Raw genomic sequence first — 13,893 nt, 5'->3', positions numbered from 1 at the left:
ATTTCTCCGTTTTGAACTAACGCATCAATGACGTACGGTCAGCATATATAATGGAATCTGTCCGATTACGTATTAAAATTTGTATAAACAACCTATAGTTGACCCTGATGTCGATCCACGAGCTTGATTAATTCCATGAATGACGGGCAAAAACGACACCTGCTACCTTCGACACTGGCTACCCCGACACTAGCTACCCATACGGCCGACACTGGCTACCCCGACACTAGCTACCCCCAATTTGCTACCCCTGGAAAACGGTAGTTAAACAGAATACTCCCGAAAAATTTAATTCTAACTTAGGCTACTTGGTTGATTCAAAGCATATTGTATGAAAGAATCATATCACAATAGGCAGACATATGCCAAAAGCCTTAGACTGTTTATTGTTACAATCAATAATCAGCCGGCCACAACACAAAAGGCCAGGGGAGTATTCTGTTTAAGTACCGTTTTCCAGGTGTAGTAAATCGGGGGTAGCCAGTGTCGGCCGTATGTGTAGCCAGTGTGGGGTAGCTAGTGTCGGGGTAGCCAGTGTCGACCCCCCGGTTAGCCAGTGTCGAAGGTAGCAGGTGTCCCCATGCCCTTCCGTACCGTAGTGCAGGGTGCTATGGCGTCTCTGACGTATAAGAGATTGCCTGACGAATAATATATTTGTGGAGCCCAATCGTACGAAAATCATACGACGCTTATCAGAAATCGCGTCGTATATTAGTAATCGAGCAATCTCTCGTGAGTAAACTGGTCAAGGACGTCGTCAGTACGCCACCCTAACACTGCGGTGCTGAAGCGCTCCAGTTCTTCTTTTCCAAACCCAATTTTTACTCAAATGCAGTTGTATACGCGGAGGTTAAAACGCGAAAGTTGCGTTTCGACTTTCGAGCATCTAGTTTGAAACCAAGTAGCCTACATCCTAACAAGAATCTAGAAGAATTAAGGCAGATACAGAGATTTGAGTGAACAAATGTATGATTCAGGCAAATGTCTTAGCAAAATCTTCTGAATTTGAGCATCATGTAGAGTAATTGACCGACGCGTAGCGCCCCCCCCTAAAAGGCGAATGAAATGCTTCAGAAAGGGGTCCATAAAAATCATGATATCTCTAGCATCTGAAATAATAAAAATAAAACTTATGACTTATGAAAGAGGGATGAAAGAGCTACCCCGAGGAGAATTTTCCCGTCTTGTTATGCGTTGCGTTAAATGGGATGGTTAAACAACGCGTTTTTTGGACATTTTGGGGTTGGAATCTCAATTTAGAAGGAGTTTTTGTGAATTGAAAACAGAATTAATTTTATTGCCCGTGTTTGTCCCTTACTCCCCCCCCATTTCCAGTTAAAACATGCCCCACCCATGTCTCAATGCATATTTCTCGTTATAAATGATTTTGCTGCTGTATCAGATTTGTGGAACTATGCACAAAGAACGTTTTGGATACCCTCGAGAGCATCAGTCAGATCAGTCTAATGATTTTTTTTCGCAAACCAACTATTTTGTTCTAGATGTCTAAATACGTGTCACTTGTATCTCTGTTTCGTTTGCTTTCAAATCTAGAAAAGCAACATTTTACTATTACACTTGATCCTTAATTGGGATAATTTCATTGTGATCCAGCATCATAAAATAATTAATAATAAAGCAGTGATCCTACGCAGTTCAAATTCAAGAAAACATTTTCTCTTTTTTATTGACATTTAGAAATCCCTACTATTCGTTGTCTTGCAAGCGAAAACCATGGGTTTACTTCAGTGCTTCGAGTTAGCCTTAACGTTGATTGTTTTAACAAATTTTGATGGAACACGGACTTGTGCCGGTGAACAACAAATCCCTTCGTTTCCTGATGGTACCAATCCTTCTCGTGCTGCCATCTAGTGGCGACATGTTTTAACAAGCAATCAACCACTCAAGCGCACCAAATCCATGGACCACACTTTTTTCCCATTCCGCTATAAGACCTAAAAATCTGAAATAATTCAGATATATCCAGATTTCTATTCGGGATTCACCTGTTTTTGCAGAATTTAAATATTTCTTGCCATTCGGGAGATATTTAATGTTAAAATTTGGGTTTTTTCAAATTTTAACAATTTGGGGGGGGGGGGGGGTCTTATTTGGTATCGCTTTTTGGGAAAATGCTAACCTTAAAAAAAAAAAAAATTCTCCCAAAAGTTTGCTTGGCCATCCCTCAATACCAATCCAAAAGGTATTTACATTCCGGATTAGATTGGCCGAGTTATTTCCAATCTAGTAAAGTGTAATTTTGACCAGTTTCCCACCCAGCCTAGTCGCCATTTTTTATTACTCTCCCTTGCGTTCCTGGTGGATGACAGCCGAAGCATTCGAGTTCTCTGCACCTCGGGCTTCATATTGCTGGCCACTAGACTATATGAAAGGGCCTACAGTATGTCTCCCGTTCTAAAGTGAAGGCCAGGAAAGCGTAGCTTCCACTATTACTTTTTTAACTCTTTTGTTTTATTATAACCTCTTTTTGTTTACTGTTTTTTATCTTGATTTTAATAAAATTTGTTGTCCAAGTAAAATTTCTATGCCTCCTTTTTTAACAGTTAGTCATCAACCAAGAAGTTGAGGAACATTTTAAAAATGTTATATTTTACTCATTTTGAAGCTCGGAGTCATCTCTCCCTTCTTCCCCTGTCCTCTCCTCGGTCATCAAGATCTTCTTGCGGTCGTGAAGAGTTACCACCGAGCTTCCACTTCCGTTTACCTCCGAAAGCTTTTTAAGATTAATTTTTCAAAAATGACAATCTTAATTATCCTTTCCGAATTGATCGAGATTCGAACCCCAAACCATACAAGTGGCAGCCCGCGTTGCTAACCATTATCCCACCATTGACATACAATTACAAGGGTAAGCGTGGTTTGGTTGGTGTGTTCACCAAACAATGTAACGAAAGTCGAAGTAAAGCTATGGTAATATCGCTAGCGACGCTACTATCGGTATCGATTTCAGAACCGGTCGTAAAACACTTAGGTTATATGCCTTATTAAAGATTTTTTTCAGCGGTGGTTTAATCTAACTGCTATAAGAGCACATCCATTTCTTTATAGTTTACAAGCAACTAATAATTTTTCTAATTCCATGTTACTATAGTAATAAATTTTGCTATAACTTAATCTAAACATGAAGTGCGACGTGGGGTGGCGGGGCGAAGCCTCCGCCTCACCTAAGTCGCACCACTCATAATATTGACAGATTATTAGTCAATTAGTTATAAAGAATCAATTATGAAAGAGAATAAAGGGAAACAGAATTTTCCAAACGTTATAGTATGTATTAATCTACTATAACCCTGATTTTCTGTCTCTTTAACGTTTAAAAAATTACCGAAGGACATTACCGAAGGAATCTTGTTGCAGAATCTGAAGAGCATAAATCGTGTATGCTTCAAATCTACGGGTTGTACTCACATATCTTGCCACGTCAAGATTTATGAACATATTGGAATCTACCAGTTGCCTTTATTCCCTTCATTTCTTCCTCCGGCTCCTTTTCCTCCGCCTGCCACATCCGTTACTAAACCCGTTGTTCTTCCACCAGCGGGGGCGTCCAAACAGAAAATCCCGCCTGATACTCTACCCAATCGTACATACAAAAGGGGTCTTATTCCAAAGAATCTTTTTACTTTCGAGATGGATGACTCTCTCCCAGTTCATTAGTTAGTGAGAGTTATTGTATGGATTTGGCATTTATATATGTGTCTCTTTATTTCAAACCACGTTCCTCTTAGACGCTATTGGCGACCATGATTCCCTGGAAAGCAATAAAATTTTCTCTCACGCCAAAAACAACACCATCGTCCCTTTACTGCCTCATCACGGGTGTATTCCCAGTGGATGGTTATTTCCAAAGTTAAAACGGATCAATTCGGTCACCTCCTTTGCCGCAAGGCTCGATTATTTGCCAAAAGATATCGCCAGAAAAAAGGGTTTACAACCTTGAGTTTTTTTCACTTGTAGTCGGCTACAACTCGCTCCACCTCATCTTGGCTATTGCTGTTGTGCGGGACCTCGAGATCGTTCTCCTTGATTCTACGACGACTTTTTCATAAGTGTTGTTGAAGACGAAAATTATATTGCTCAATCTGAAGGGTATTTGGTTTTCGGCCGTGAAACTGATGTTTGCCGCACCAACAAGGGTATTTACTGCATATGTCAAGTATTCCGTATCTGAAACCAGTTGCTCCACACCTTTCCTCTTCGTTTTGACCTTTAAAATAGCACTGCAGATCCCTGCGTCTACCATCACTCAAGACTTCTTTCCTGTGATTGTTACCTTGGTCAGTGATGATTGTCGCTAGTAATACTATGGCTGTCGTCGATCAACTTCTTTGTTTTCTCAAAACTTGATTTTAAATTAAGACTGCTGCCTCTGATCTGTTTGTTGGCATGATTATCACGCGTGATCGTCCAAACAAAATGATTTATTTATCCATTTTTCAATTCATCGATAAATTATTGGTCACCTTTAACATTCGACGTCTTGCGCGGTGACCATGCCGGTTTTGAAAAGGGACCTCGCGTCTTTCTGCTTCATCAACCCCGGCGTCTCCTACTGACATGGCTTATAAGTGACATATTTCTTACTGCCACTCGAGGGGAGTCAAATGTACACGGCTCTCACAGTTCGACTAGACGTCACCGTCATGGCAAGTTAACTTGCACTGTACTTTCATAATCCGACCGAATTGAAAGCTGATAATGTGTCATTTAATACCTCGATTCAACACACCGGCATGATCTCTAGTTCGGTGTAAGGGCCACGACAACCACTTCGTCGTTGGGTGTTTGGACGCTAATTACGCTGGTGAAATATAACACTGCTAGTGATTGTTCAAGAAAAGTAGTTTCAATTCGAAGATTAATAGAAAATCTTAGTGCTGTTCATCTGGAATCAATTTTGCTAAAAGTCCAAACCAGTGTTCTATACTGCTATTGGTTTTTGCTCTTCTCCTCCTGCTAGGTGCTAAGCACGTATGTAAAACAGCGAACTGGGAAACGGCCCGCGAAATCGCGAATTGGGACACAAATCGACGATTTATTCTTAAAGTAAAATACATAAAATAAGAGGTTTATTGCAAAATCTAATAAATTAAATTTAAAATATAGGGGGTAAATTTAAAAAAGGATGTCTTATAATATTCAGAATTAAACGAGATATCAATATCTTAATATTAGATGTCAATATTTTAATTAGATAATGACTCCTCTTTCTCATAGTGCCGTACCTTACGTCCCAAACTATAGCCCCAAATTATTTTACAGAAAATATTATTTAAGTCTTAACGTTTTTCATTCATCCCGTTCACGTTCATAAAATATTTGGAATTCACTGTAAAAATAAAAATAAAACGAAAAACCGGTAACATTTTCGAAAAAAATATTTGCATTTTTCTGCCATAAGGTGCTATGATGCTAATTGGGACCGTCGAATGGGAAACTTTGTCTATGCTCTATCACAGACTTCATACGGAATAAGTATTCAGTAGCTCCGAGGTTAAATGCTAGATTAGAATGCGTGTTATCTTTTTGCTGGGTTCGAATCCCAAATCTAAGCAGTTAATTCGTTATTAAATTCCCAATTGAATTAATATCTTTAAAATATATCTATTCATCGTCCTTTGTCAAATGTATTTTTAAAACAGTTTTTCGGGTTGACATCCCGCTTCAGATCACTCGTAAGATCGTGCACATTTACAATACTTGAACCTTCGAAACTTGTTTTAGCAATATACAAGCTTATCCACTATTCCAACAATTCCAATTAAGAACATTTCAAGATTTCATAAGCAAAACCTAAGCCAACTTACCCGATTTCATTTCCATTTTCATTTGATCGATTTCATTTCAACTTATCGCAATTATCAAAGAGAATAAAAATTAATATTAATACTGAAAACATAATTAAACGTTTGGTCATTTATGAGTATCGAATTCATAAATATCTTCTTCATCTGCCGTGATTATTCCGCCACGCCATCATAATTTTATACTCAGTAAGGTAAAGCTGGGTTTGCTCAAGTTTGGGACATTCGCAACACGGACATCCAAATTCCCAATCAAATTTCTTTATAAATAAACATATTTTTTTTTATTTTGTAAACCGTAGGTTTATTTATTAGCAAATGAGTTAAAAAGATTTTCAAAATTCATTTTGTTGTTGTTGAACAGTTTTGATCAATTGTCGAAAAGTTAAGCAGACAAAAAATACTTTTTGACAGCACAATATTTTGATTTTTTAAATCAGAATATCTTTATATTTTCTATTGCACCATTCGTAGTGGTTTAAGTAATTCGATTCAGAAAAAAATCTGCTTCGAATGAAATAATTAGTTTTAAAAAATAAGTCTGTCCGAATTAGAATTATTGTCCCACGATTCGCATTTCGTCGATACACGTAAATGCAATAAGAAAGTCTATTAGAAAAAACGCTGTCCCAGTTCGCTAATTTACTAGAGAATTAGTTGAGAACAAAACCTTTTGTGTGGTGTATGTGGGGACTAAACTTCAATTAGCGGATGAGCTAACTAAAGCAGTAGATGGTGATACTAACCAGTTAAAACCGTTAAAACTCCTTTATTTTCAAACGGAAAATAAATAAAAAATAGGGCAAGTAAATAAGGGAACATTTCACAATAAATGGAAAAAATGTTCTATAAAAGTTAATACAATATAATAAATAACAATAAATAACAATAAAATAATCGAATATTCTCACATAGGGTAAAAATCAAATTGCTTTGAAAGATTGCACAAAAGCTTTAGAATTGAATCCAACATATTTCAAAGCACTTATGCGACGAGCCAAACTTTATGAAGAATTAGATCAACTTGACAAGGCTTTAGCTGACTATAAAGAATTACATGAACTACAGCCCACCAATGGGGAGTTAATTGTGCCTTGATGAATTTTCCTAAACGTATTGAGGAGCAAACAGAAAAGCTCAAACAAGAAATGTTTGGTAGGCCTTCAAATTATATCTTCTTTTTTTTTACTTGTTACTAACCTGTGCAAAATATTTTGTGCAGGAAAAATGAAAAATTTGTGAAATATGTTTTTTAAACCTTTTGGATTGTCAAAAGGTGACATATCTCGACAAAACCTTTACTCACATTTATCGTCCAAACATCCTGGTCTGCTTTCTTCATTCAAAGCTGCTTGTATACGTGGCGAGCAAACGCCGTCAAAAAGAAATCGAGAGGAAGATTCAGACACTGCTGATCTTCAAGTAAACAAAAGACAAGCTACAATTCAAGATTCACTTACATTGCCACTAAGAAAGCCACTAAGGCCTGTCGCTCTATCGCAGGAAGAATTTGATGATGTTGTGTTAAACTACATTGTAGATAGTGTTTTGTCTTTGAGACATGTAGAAACAGAGCCCTTTCGTGAATTAATGAAACAAGTTTCGCCAAGTATGATTCCATTATTTTTCATTCTCAACTATTTTATAATAATTATGCTTTATTAATAATAATATAGATCATTCAGTAATGTGCAGAAAAACTTAAGCAAAGCGTTTCAATTCGAAGATTAATAGAAAATCTTAGTGCTGTTCATCTGGAATCAATTTTGCTAAAAGTCCAAACCAGTGTTCTATACTGCTATTGGTTTTTGCTCTTCTCCTCCTGCTAGGTGCTAAGCACGTATGTAAAACAGCGAACTGGGAAACGGCCCGCGAAATCGCGAATTGGGACACAAATCGACGATTTATTCTTAAAGTAAAATACATAAAATAAGAGGTTTATTGCAAAATCTAATAAATTAAATTTAAAATATAGGGGGTAAATTTAAAAAAGGATGTCTTATAATATTCAGAATTAAACGAGATATCAATATCTTAATATTAGATGTCAATATTTTAATTAGATAATGACTCCTCTTTCTCATAGTGCCGTACCTTACGTCCCAAACTATAGCCCCAAATTATTTTACAGAAAATATTATTTAAGTCTTAACGTTTTTCATTCATCCCGTTCACGTTCATAAAATATTTGGAATTCACTGTAAAAATAAAAATAAAACGAAAAACCGGTAACATTTTCGAAAAAAATATTTGCATTTTTCTGCCATAAGGTGCTATGATGCTAATTGGGACCGTCGAATGGGAAACTTTGTCTATGCTCTATCACAGACTTCATACGGAATAAGTATTCAGTAGCTCCGAGGTTAAATGCTAGATTAGAATGCGTGTTATCTTTTTGCTGGGTTCGAATCCCAAATCTAAGCAGTTAATTCGTTATTAAATTCCCAATTGAATTAATATCTTTAAAATATATCTATTCATCGTCCTTTGTCAAATGTATTTTTAAAACAGTTTTTCGGGTTGACATCCCGCTTCAGATCACTCGTAAGATCGTGCACATTTACAATACTTGAACCTTCGAAACTTGTTTTAGCAATATACAAGCTTATCCACTATTCCAACAATTCCAATTAAGAACATTTCAAGATTTCATAAGCAAAACCTAAGCCAACTTACCCGATTTCATTTCCATTTTCATTTGATCGATTTCATTTCAACTTATCGCAATTATCAAAGAGAATAAAAATTAATATTAATACTGAAAACATAATTAAACGTTTGGTCATTTATGAGTATCGAATTCATAAATATCTTCTTCATCTGCCGTGATTATTCCGCCACGCCATCATAATTTTATACTCAGTAAGGTAAAGCTGGGTTTGCTCAAGTTTGGGACATTCGCAACACGGACATCCAAATTCCCAATCAAATTTCTTTATAAATAAACATATTTTTTTTTATTTTGTAAACCGTAGGTTTATTTATTAGCAAATGAGTTAAAAAGATTTTCAAAATTCATTTTGTTGTTGTTGAACAGTTTTGATCAATTGTCGAAAAGTTAAGCAGACAAAAAATACTTTTTGACAGCACAATATTTTGATTTTTTAAATCAGAATATCTTTATATTTTCTATTGCACCATTCGTAGTGGTTTAAGTAATTCGATTCAGAAAAAAATCTGCTTCGAATGAAATAATTAGTTTTAAAAAATAAGTCTGTCCGAATTAGAATTATTGTCCCACGATTCGCATTTCGTCGATACACGTAAATGCAATAAGAAAGTCTATTAGAAAAAACGCTGTCCCAGTTCGCTAATTTACTAGAGAATTAGTTGAGAACAAAACCTTTTGTGTGGTGTATGTGGGGACTAAACTTCAATTAGCGGATGAGCTAACTAAAGCAGTAGATGGTGATACTAACCAGTTAAAACCGTTAAAACTCCTTTATTTTCAAACGGAAAATAAATAAAAAATAGGGCAAGTAAATAAGGGAACATTTCACAATAAATGGAAAAAATGTTCTATAAAAGTTAATACAATATAATAAATAACAATAAATAACAATAAAATAATCGAATATTCTCACATAGGGTAAAAATCAAATTGCTTTGAAAGATTGCACAAAAGCTTTAGAATTGAATCCAACATATTTCAAAGCACTTATGCGACGAGCCAAACTTTATGAAGAATTAGATCAACTTGACAAGGCTTTAGCTGACTATAAAGAATTACATGAACTACAGCCCACCAATGGGGAGTTAATTGTGCCTTGATGAATTTTCCTAAACGTATTGAGGAGCAAACAGAAAAGCTCAAACAAGAAATGTTTGGTAGGCCTTCAAATTATATCTTCTTTTTTTTTACTTGTTACTAACCTGTGCAAAATATTTTGTGCAGGAAAAATGAAAAATTTGTGAAATATGTTTTTTAAACCTTTTGGATTGTCAATACTACTACCATAAAAAAAGTAAGCCTTTAGTTTCTAAATTGTTATACATAACCTGACTTTCATTTCATGTTTTTTCAAACAGACACTACAGTGAGCCACTAAAATTTGGAGGCTCCACAACAAGTACGCCCAATCATAAGGTAGAGGTGAGATAACTTCGATTGTTTTATTTGTTCCAAGTGTTGTAGAACATTAACTTTATTTTCGGTCAGCCAAAGATGCGATAGCCATTGCTATCTTGTTAATTGCCTCGTTTTTCCCACGCTGAGATTCTGCAATGATTGCAAGGGACTGCACTCGTTTCTCTTCGATGTCAAGCATCCTGCCTTTAAAATCCTCCTTTTTTCCATTAGATTGTTTTGCGACATTACATTTACCCTAGTATAAGAAAGGTTATTACTGTGGGGATTTTTAAAGTCAGAAACTGAGTTACCTTCTTCTTTACTGAGTAGTCCAACACCTCAGTGACATTTTCTAGGGTCACCTTAGGATTATCTTTAAGAACTCGCGTCATACTCTCCATGTATGGCCAGTCATTTTCCTCCTTGTCGGAATCCGTATTTTCCCTACGTAATTTGAAAAAGTGTCGTTTGAGGTTTTTCTATTTCACCGAGCAATCGACGTCGGACCGACTGCTGAATCCTGCTTTCTTCAGCTCCTTTCAACCTGTTGGATAGCTAACTGTTATTGCTTATCATGAAAAGTTAGAAGATCTGTGACATTACCTTTTTCCAAAGCTGTTTTTTCGGTGCGGTTGATTTTTCAAAATCATCATTGAATATTTCCATGATGGAAATGAAACACTCTGTCTCCGCTTCAGTCAAATTACGTGCTTCTCCTAACTCGGTGTGATTAGCTTTCTTAACAATTTTTTTTCTTGGACAAATTTTCTAGTATGGCCGCTTTTGCATCCTCGTCAGAAGCATCTGTTGCAGTTGGCCTCTTCTTATGTGATGCTTGAGTGTCTTCGTTGCTGTCCACCAACACTACCTCGTCGTCATTCTCATCCCCGTCTGCCGAATGCCGCTCATTCTTGGCCCATTCTTTTTCCTGCTCGGCCCATTCCTTCGCCTTGTCGGGCCATTCCTTCTCCTTCTCGGCCCATTTTCTCTCTCTCTCCGTACGATATTTTTTTCCTTTTCTCTCTCTTCACGATCTCTCTTCTCACGATCTCTCTCTTCACGATCTCTCTCTTCATGCTCTCTCTCTTCACCATCTCTCTCTTCACGCTCTCTCTCTTCACGATCTCTGGCTTCACGATCTCTGGCTTCACGATCTCTGGCTTCACGATCTCTGGCTTCACGATCTCTGGCTTCACGATTTCTGTCTTCATCTCTACTCGATGCTTGTTCCCCTGCGGTGGAATGAGTGGCTACAAGTGATCCTGCTGCTTTGGATTGTTCAAAATAGGCTGTTGCTTTCGCGATAACAGCTGCCTTAAAATCAGGATCTGGGCACATTAGGACGAGACAACATTTTGTGATTATAATATTCACAAGTACTAACTTTTTGAAATTTTACCTCATATTCAGGTGTCACCTGTTTACACAAACTTCCTCCACACGGAAATTCAAATTTCAGGACGAGGTTTCCAGGCTTGACTCTGAATTCGGTTGGATAAGACATGGCCGTGCTTTCGCTTTGAAAGGCTACTGTGAATTGACTGTGAATTGAACGTTTGCGATTGTGGCATTTTACCTTTAAGCGTTCATTGCCCTTACTCTCCTATTATCAAACCAAACAGTTGCCCTTGACCAAATTGGTAACTCGACCTCCGATTTTCTTTCATTTTCCATTTGCTGGCTTGGGGAACCCAGCCATGTAGCATTCACATAAAGGATGATGTTAATTCTTTTATTTTTTATGTCAAATGATTCCAGAATGAATTCCGGGTGGATAAAAGTACAAGCTATGTGGCTTAACCTTTCTGATCCAATATTGGTGGACATAGCCAAAGCAAGTACACTAAGGTAATACTTAAGTTGCAATTTGACTTGATACAAAAGTTAAAGTTTGTAATTGTCATTGCAGAAATTGCGGAACGGTGGACTTGGGTTAGTGTATAGCTGGATTCGCCGGAAAAGAAAAAAACGACGGTATTATCCTGGACTCTCCTTTTTTATGCGTCCTTGAATTTGCACAGCCTAGTTAACAGCATTCATTTTTCACTAGAACGTATGATCTCATTGTTTGATAGTAATAACGAAGCTGGTATGCTCGTCAATGCTGCTCGGTTGTGGCAATCGGTCAAACAAAGTTTAGGGTATGTAGAAATTTACTTTAAACGTGTATTATTAAAATTTAAAAACAAATCACTCTTTCTTTTCTGTACACAGAGATGGTGTCCTTGTGGTCATTCGGTTTGTCCAATTATGCGTGACTTTTACAAAGCATAAAACAGATTTGGCATCTGAAGAACGTCGAGAGGTCATGACGTATTTTCGCTCCAGGCTGCCAGTGTAATAACTTGAGGTGACACTGCAAGGCTTCGGTGATACTGTGTATTGACACTTAGCACTGAGAGGTGCTCTTAGGTTGTGAGTTGAGTCCAGACTGACTCTCCATTATTGGGGTGGGGCTGAGGACGATACAGATGAGGGGGAGACCTCTTGCGGAGATATAACATGCCCCTTTTCCCCTGTTTTTTGGTCTTTTTAACGATAGATACATATAGTACAATTTGATTGAATTCAGCGACAATGGTAGATACATATAATACAATTTGATTGAATTCAGCTTCGGTCTTCTTCTTGAGTTCATTTCCTCCATTCTGAGTTGGGGTTGTTGACATCGTAGACTGGGCGGCGATTTCGTTCGGGCTGTTTACGGGTAGGCTGGGCGTTTTGCGATCCGCGGTGGCGATTACGGCGGCGGACTGGCGGTATTGTAGTTGGTTCGCTTTGTGTTGTCGAGGCCGGAGGTGGTGTGGCTGGCTCGTTTTGGTCGGCTGGAACTGGTGGTTCTTTTGCTGTGGTTGCCGGGCAGACGGACGCTGAAGACGTTTTACGCTGGCCACCGGCTGCTTCCGCGTACGTCAAGGCTGGATTGGGTCCTCCTGGCATCACTGGGGTGCGTTTTAAAAGATGGCGGCGATACGACGGAATTCTTTCCCGTTTGCTGTGCACACCAGGTAATCGTTGTTAGGGCCGATGCCGATGACTTTTCCGGGGGTAGACCAACCAGAAGAATTTGGATCTTGAATGAGAATGTGATCTCCGACGGCCAGATTTCCTAGTACGCCGGTATTGTAAAACTCCTTGCTCTTCTCGCGTGCTGCGTCTACTCGCCGTTCAAGCTCTTCCGTTTGTCGCTGCCACTCTTTAGCAAATTAGCGTTTGTGCGCTGGAAGGCCGTCGTGAATCAGTCGTCCAAAAACACTTGTGGTGACGCTCGGGTGACGGACCGCCACCGCAGCGTGGAGCGTTTCGGAAGAGCATCAGTGCTTGGCTCATTTTTTCTGCATCCCACTTCCCGCCGACTTTGGAACCGCAGATGAGTTTTTTTATTTGTTTGATTTCAGCTTCTGCTCGACCGTTGGACTGTGGGTAGTGGGGTGATGATGAATGCCAAGAGACATTGTAAGTGCGCAGGAAATCCTGGAACTCGGCCGCTTTGAAAGGCTGATTGTCCGACAAGAATCCTTCTGGCGCAGAGAACCAGGGTTGGGACTATCGTTCCGATACTCGATGAAAACGTCATCGTAAATAGTTTTTTTTTTTAATTTCCCGATTATCGGCCGATACATTTTAAAATTGTCATCGATCGATAATCGGAAAACTATCGATCGATGAAATAGCCGATACCGATAGTTTTTTTTTCAATTTACGAGTAGAAGACATAAAATTAGTTAGTATACGTATTTCAACTCAGAATGAGTCACACAAAAATTTATGTTCATCCTCAATTTTTTACCTATCATGGCCCAGCAGAAAAGGCTGGGAATTTGCATTATATCTGCATTAACTGTCCGAATAAGATTAAAAACAACGGTAAACTAAAGACTATTTCGGTGAGTGACATATCTCGACAAAACCTTTACTCACATTTATCGTCCAAACATCCTGGTCTGCTTTCTTCATTCAAAGCTGCTTGTATACGTGGCGAGCAAACGCCGTCAAAAA

The 13,893-nt window shown here is 38.1% G+C and overlaps 1 protein-coding gene across 1 annotated transcript; it reads left to right on the top strand.

Moving 5' to 3' along the window:
* Positions 1 to 6,922: 6,922 nt before the first annotated feature.
* On the top strand, positions 6,923 to 9,596 carry LOC124327666 (tetratricopeptide repeat protein 1-like). The gene is made up of 3 exons (XM_046786661.1): positions 6,923 to 6,980; positions 7,102 to 7,247; positions 9,414 to 9,596. Exons 1-3 carry the CDS (start codon positions 6,923 to 6,925, stop codon positions 9,594 to 9,596), a joined length of 387 nt encoding a protein of 128 aa, XP_046642617.1.
* The last annotated feature ends 4,297 nt before the right edge of the window (positions 9,597 to 13,893 follow it).

This window comes from Daphnia pulicaria, chromosome 2 (genome assembly GCF_021234035.1).
Source record: "Daphnia pulicaria isolate SC F1-1A chromosome 2, SC_F0-13Bv2, whole genome shotgun sequence".
Classification (NCBI taxonomy): domain Eukaryota; kingdom Metazoa; phylum Arthropoda; class Branchiopoda; order Diplostraca; family Daphniidae; genus Daphnia; species Daphnia pulicaria.
The sequence above is the reverse complement of the archived record's forward strand: the minus strand, read 5'-3'. Positions and strand labels throughout refer to the sequence as shown.

What these genes read in the sequence shown, in the direction of transcription:
- LOC124327666 (XM_046786661.1), top strand. Translation starts at nt 6,923, where the DNA reads ATGAATTTTCCTAAACGTATTGAGGAGCAAACAGAAAAGCTCAAACAA. An exon ending in GCTCAAACAAGAAATGTTTG is followed by an intron (nt 6,981 to 7,101) that starts GTAGGCCTTCAA and finishes GATTGTCAAAAG; the next exon opens with GTGACATATCTCGACAAAAC. An exon ending in CAGACACTGCTGATCTTCAA is followed by an intron (nt 7,248 to 9,413) that starts GTAAACAAAAGA and finishes ATTCTCACATAG; the next exon opens with GGTAAAAATCAAATTGCTTT.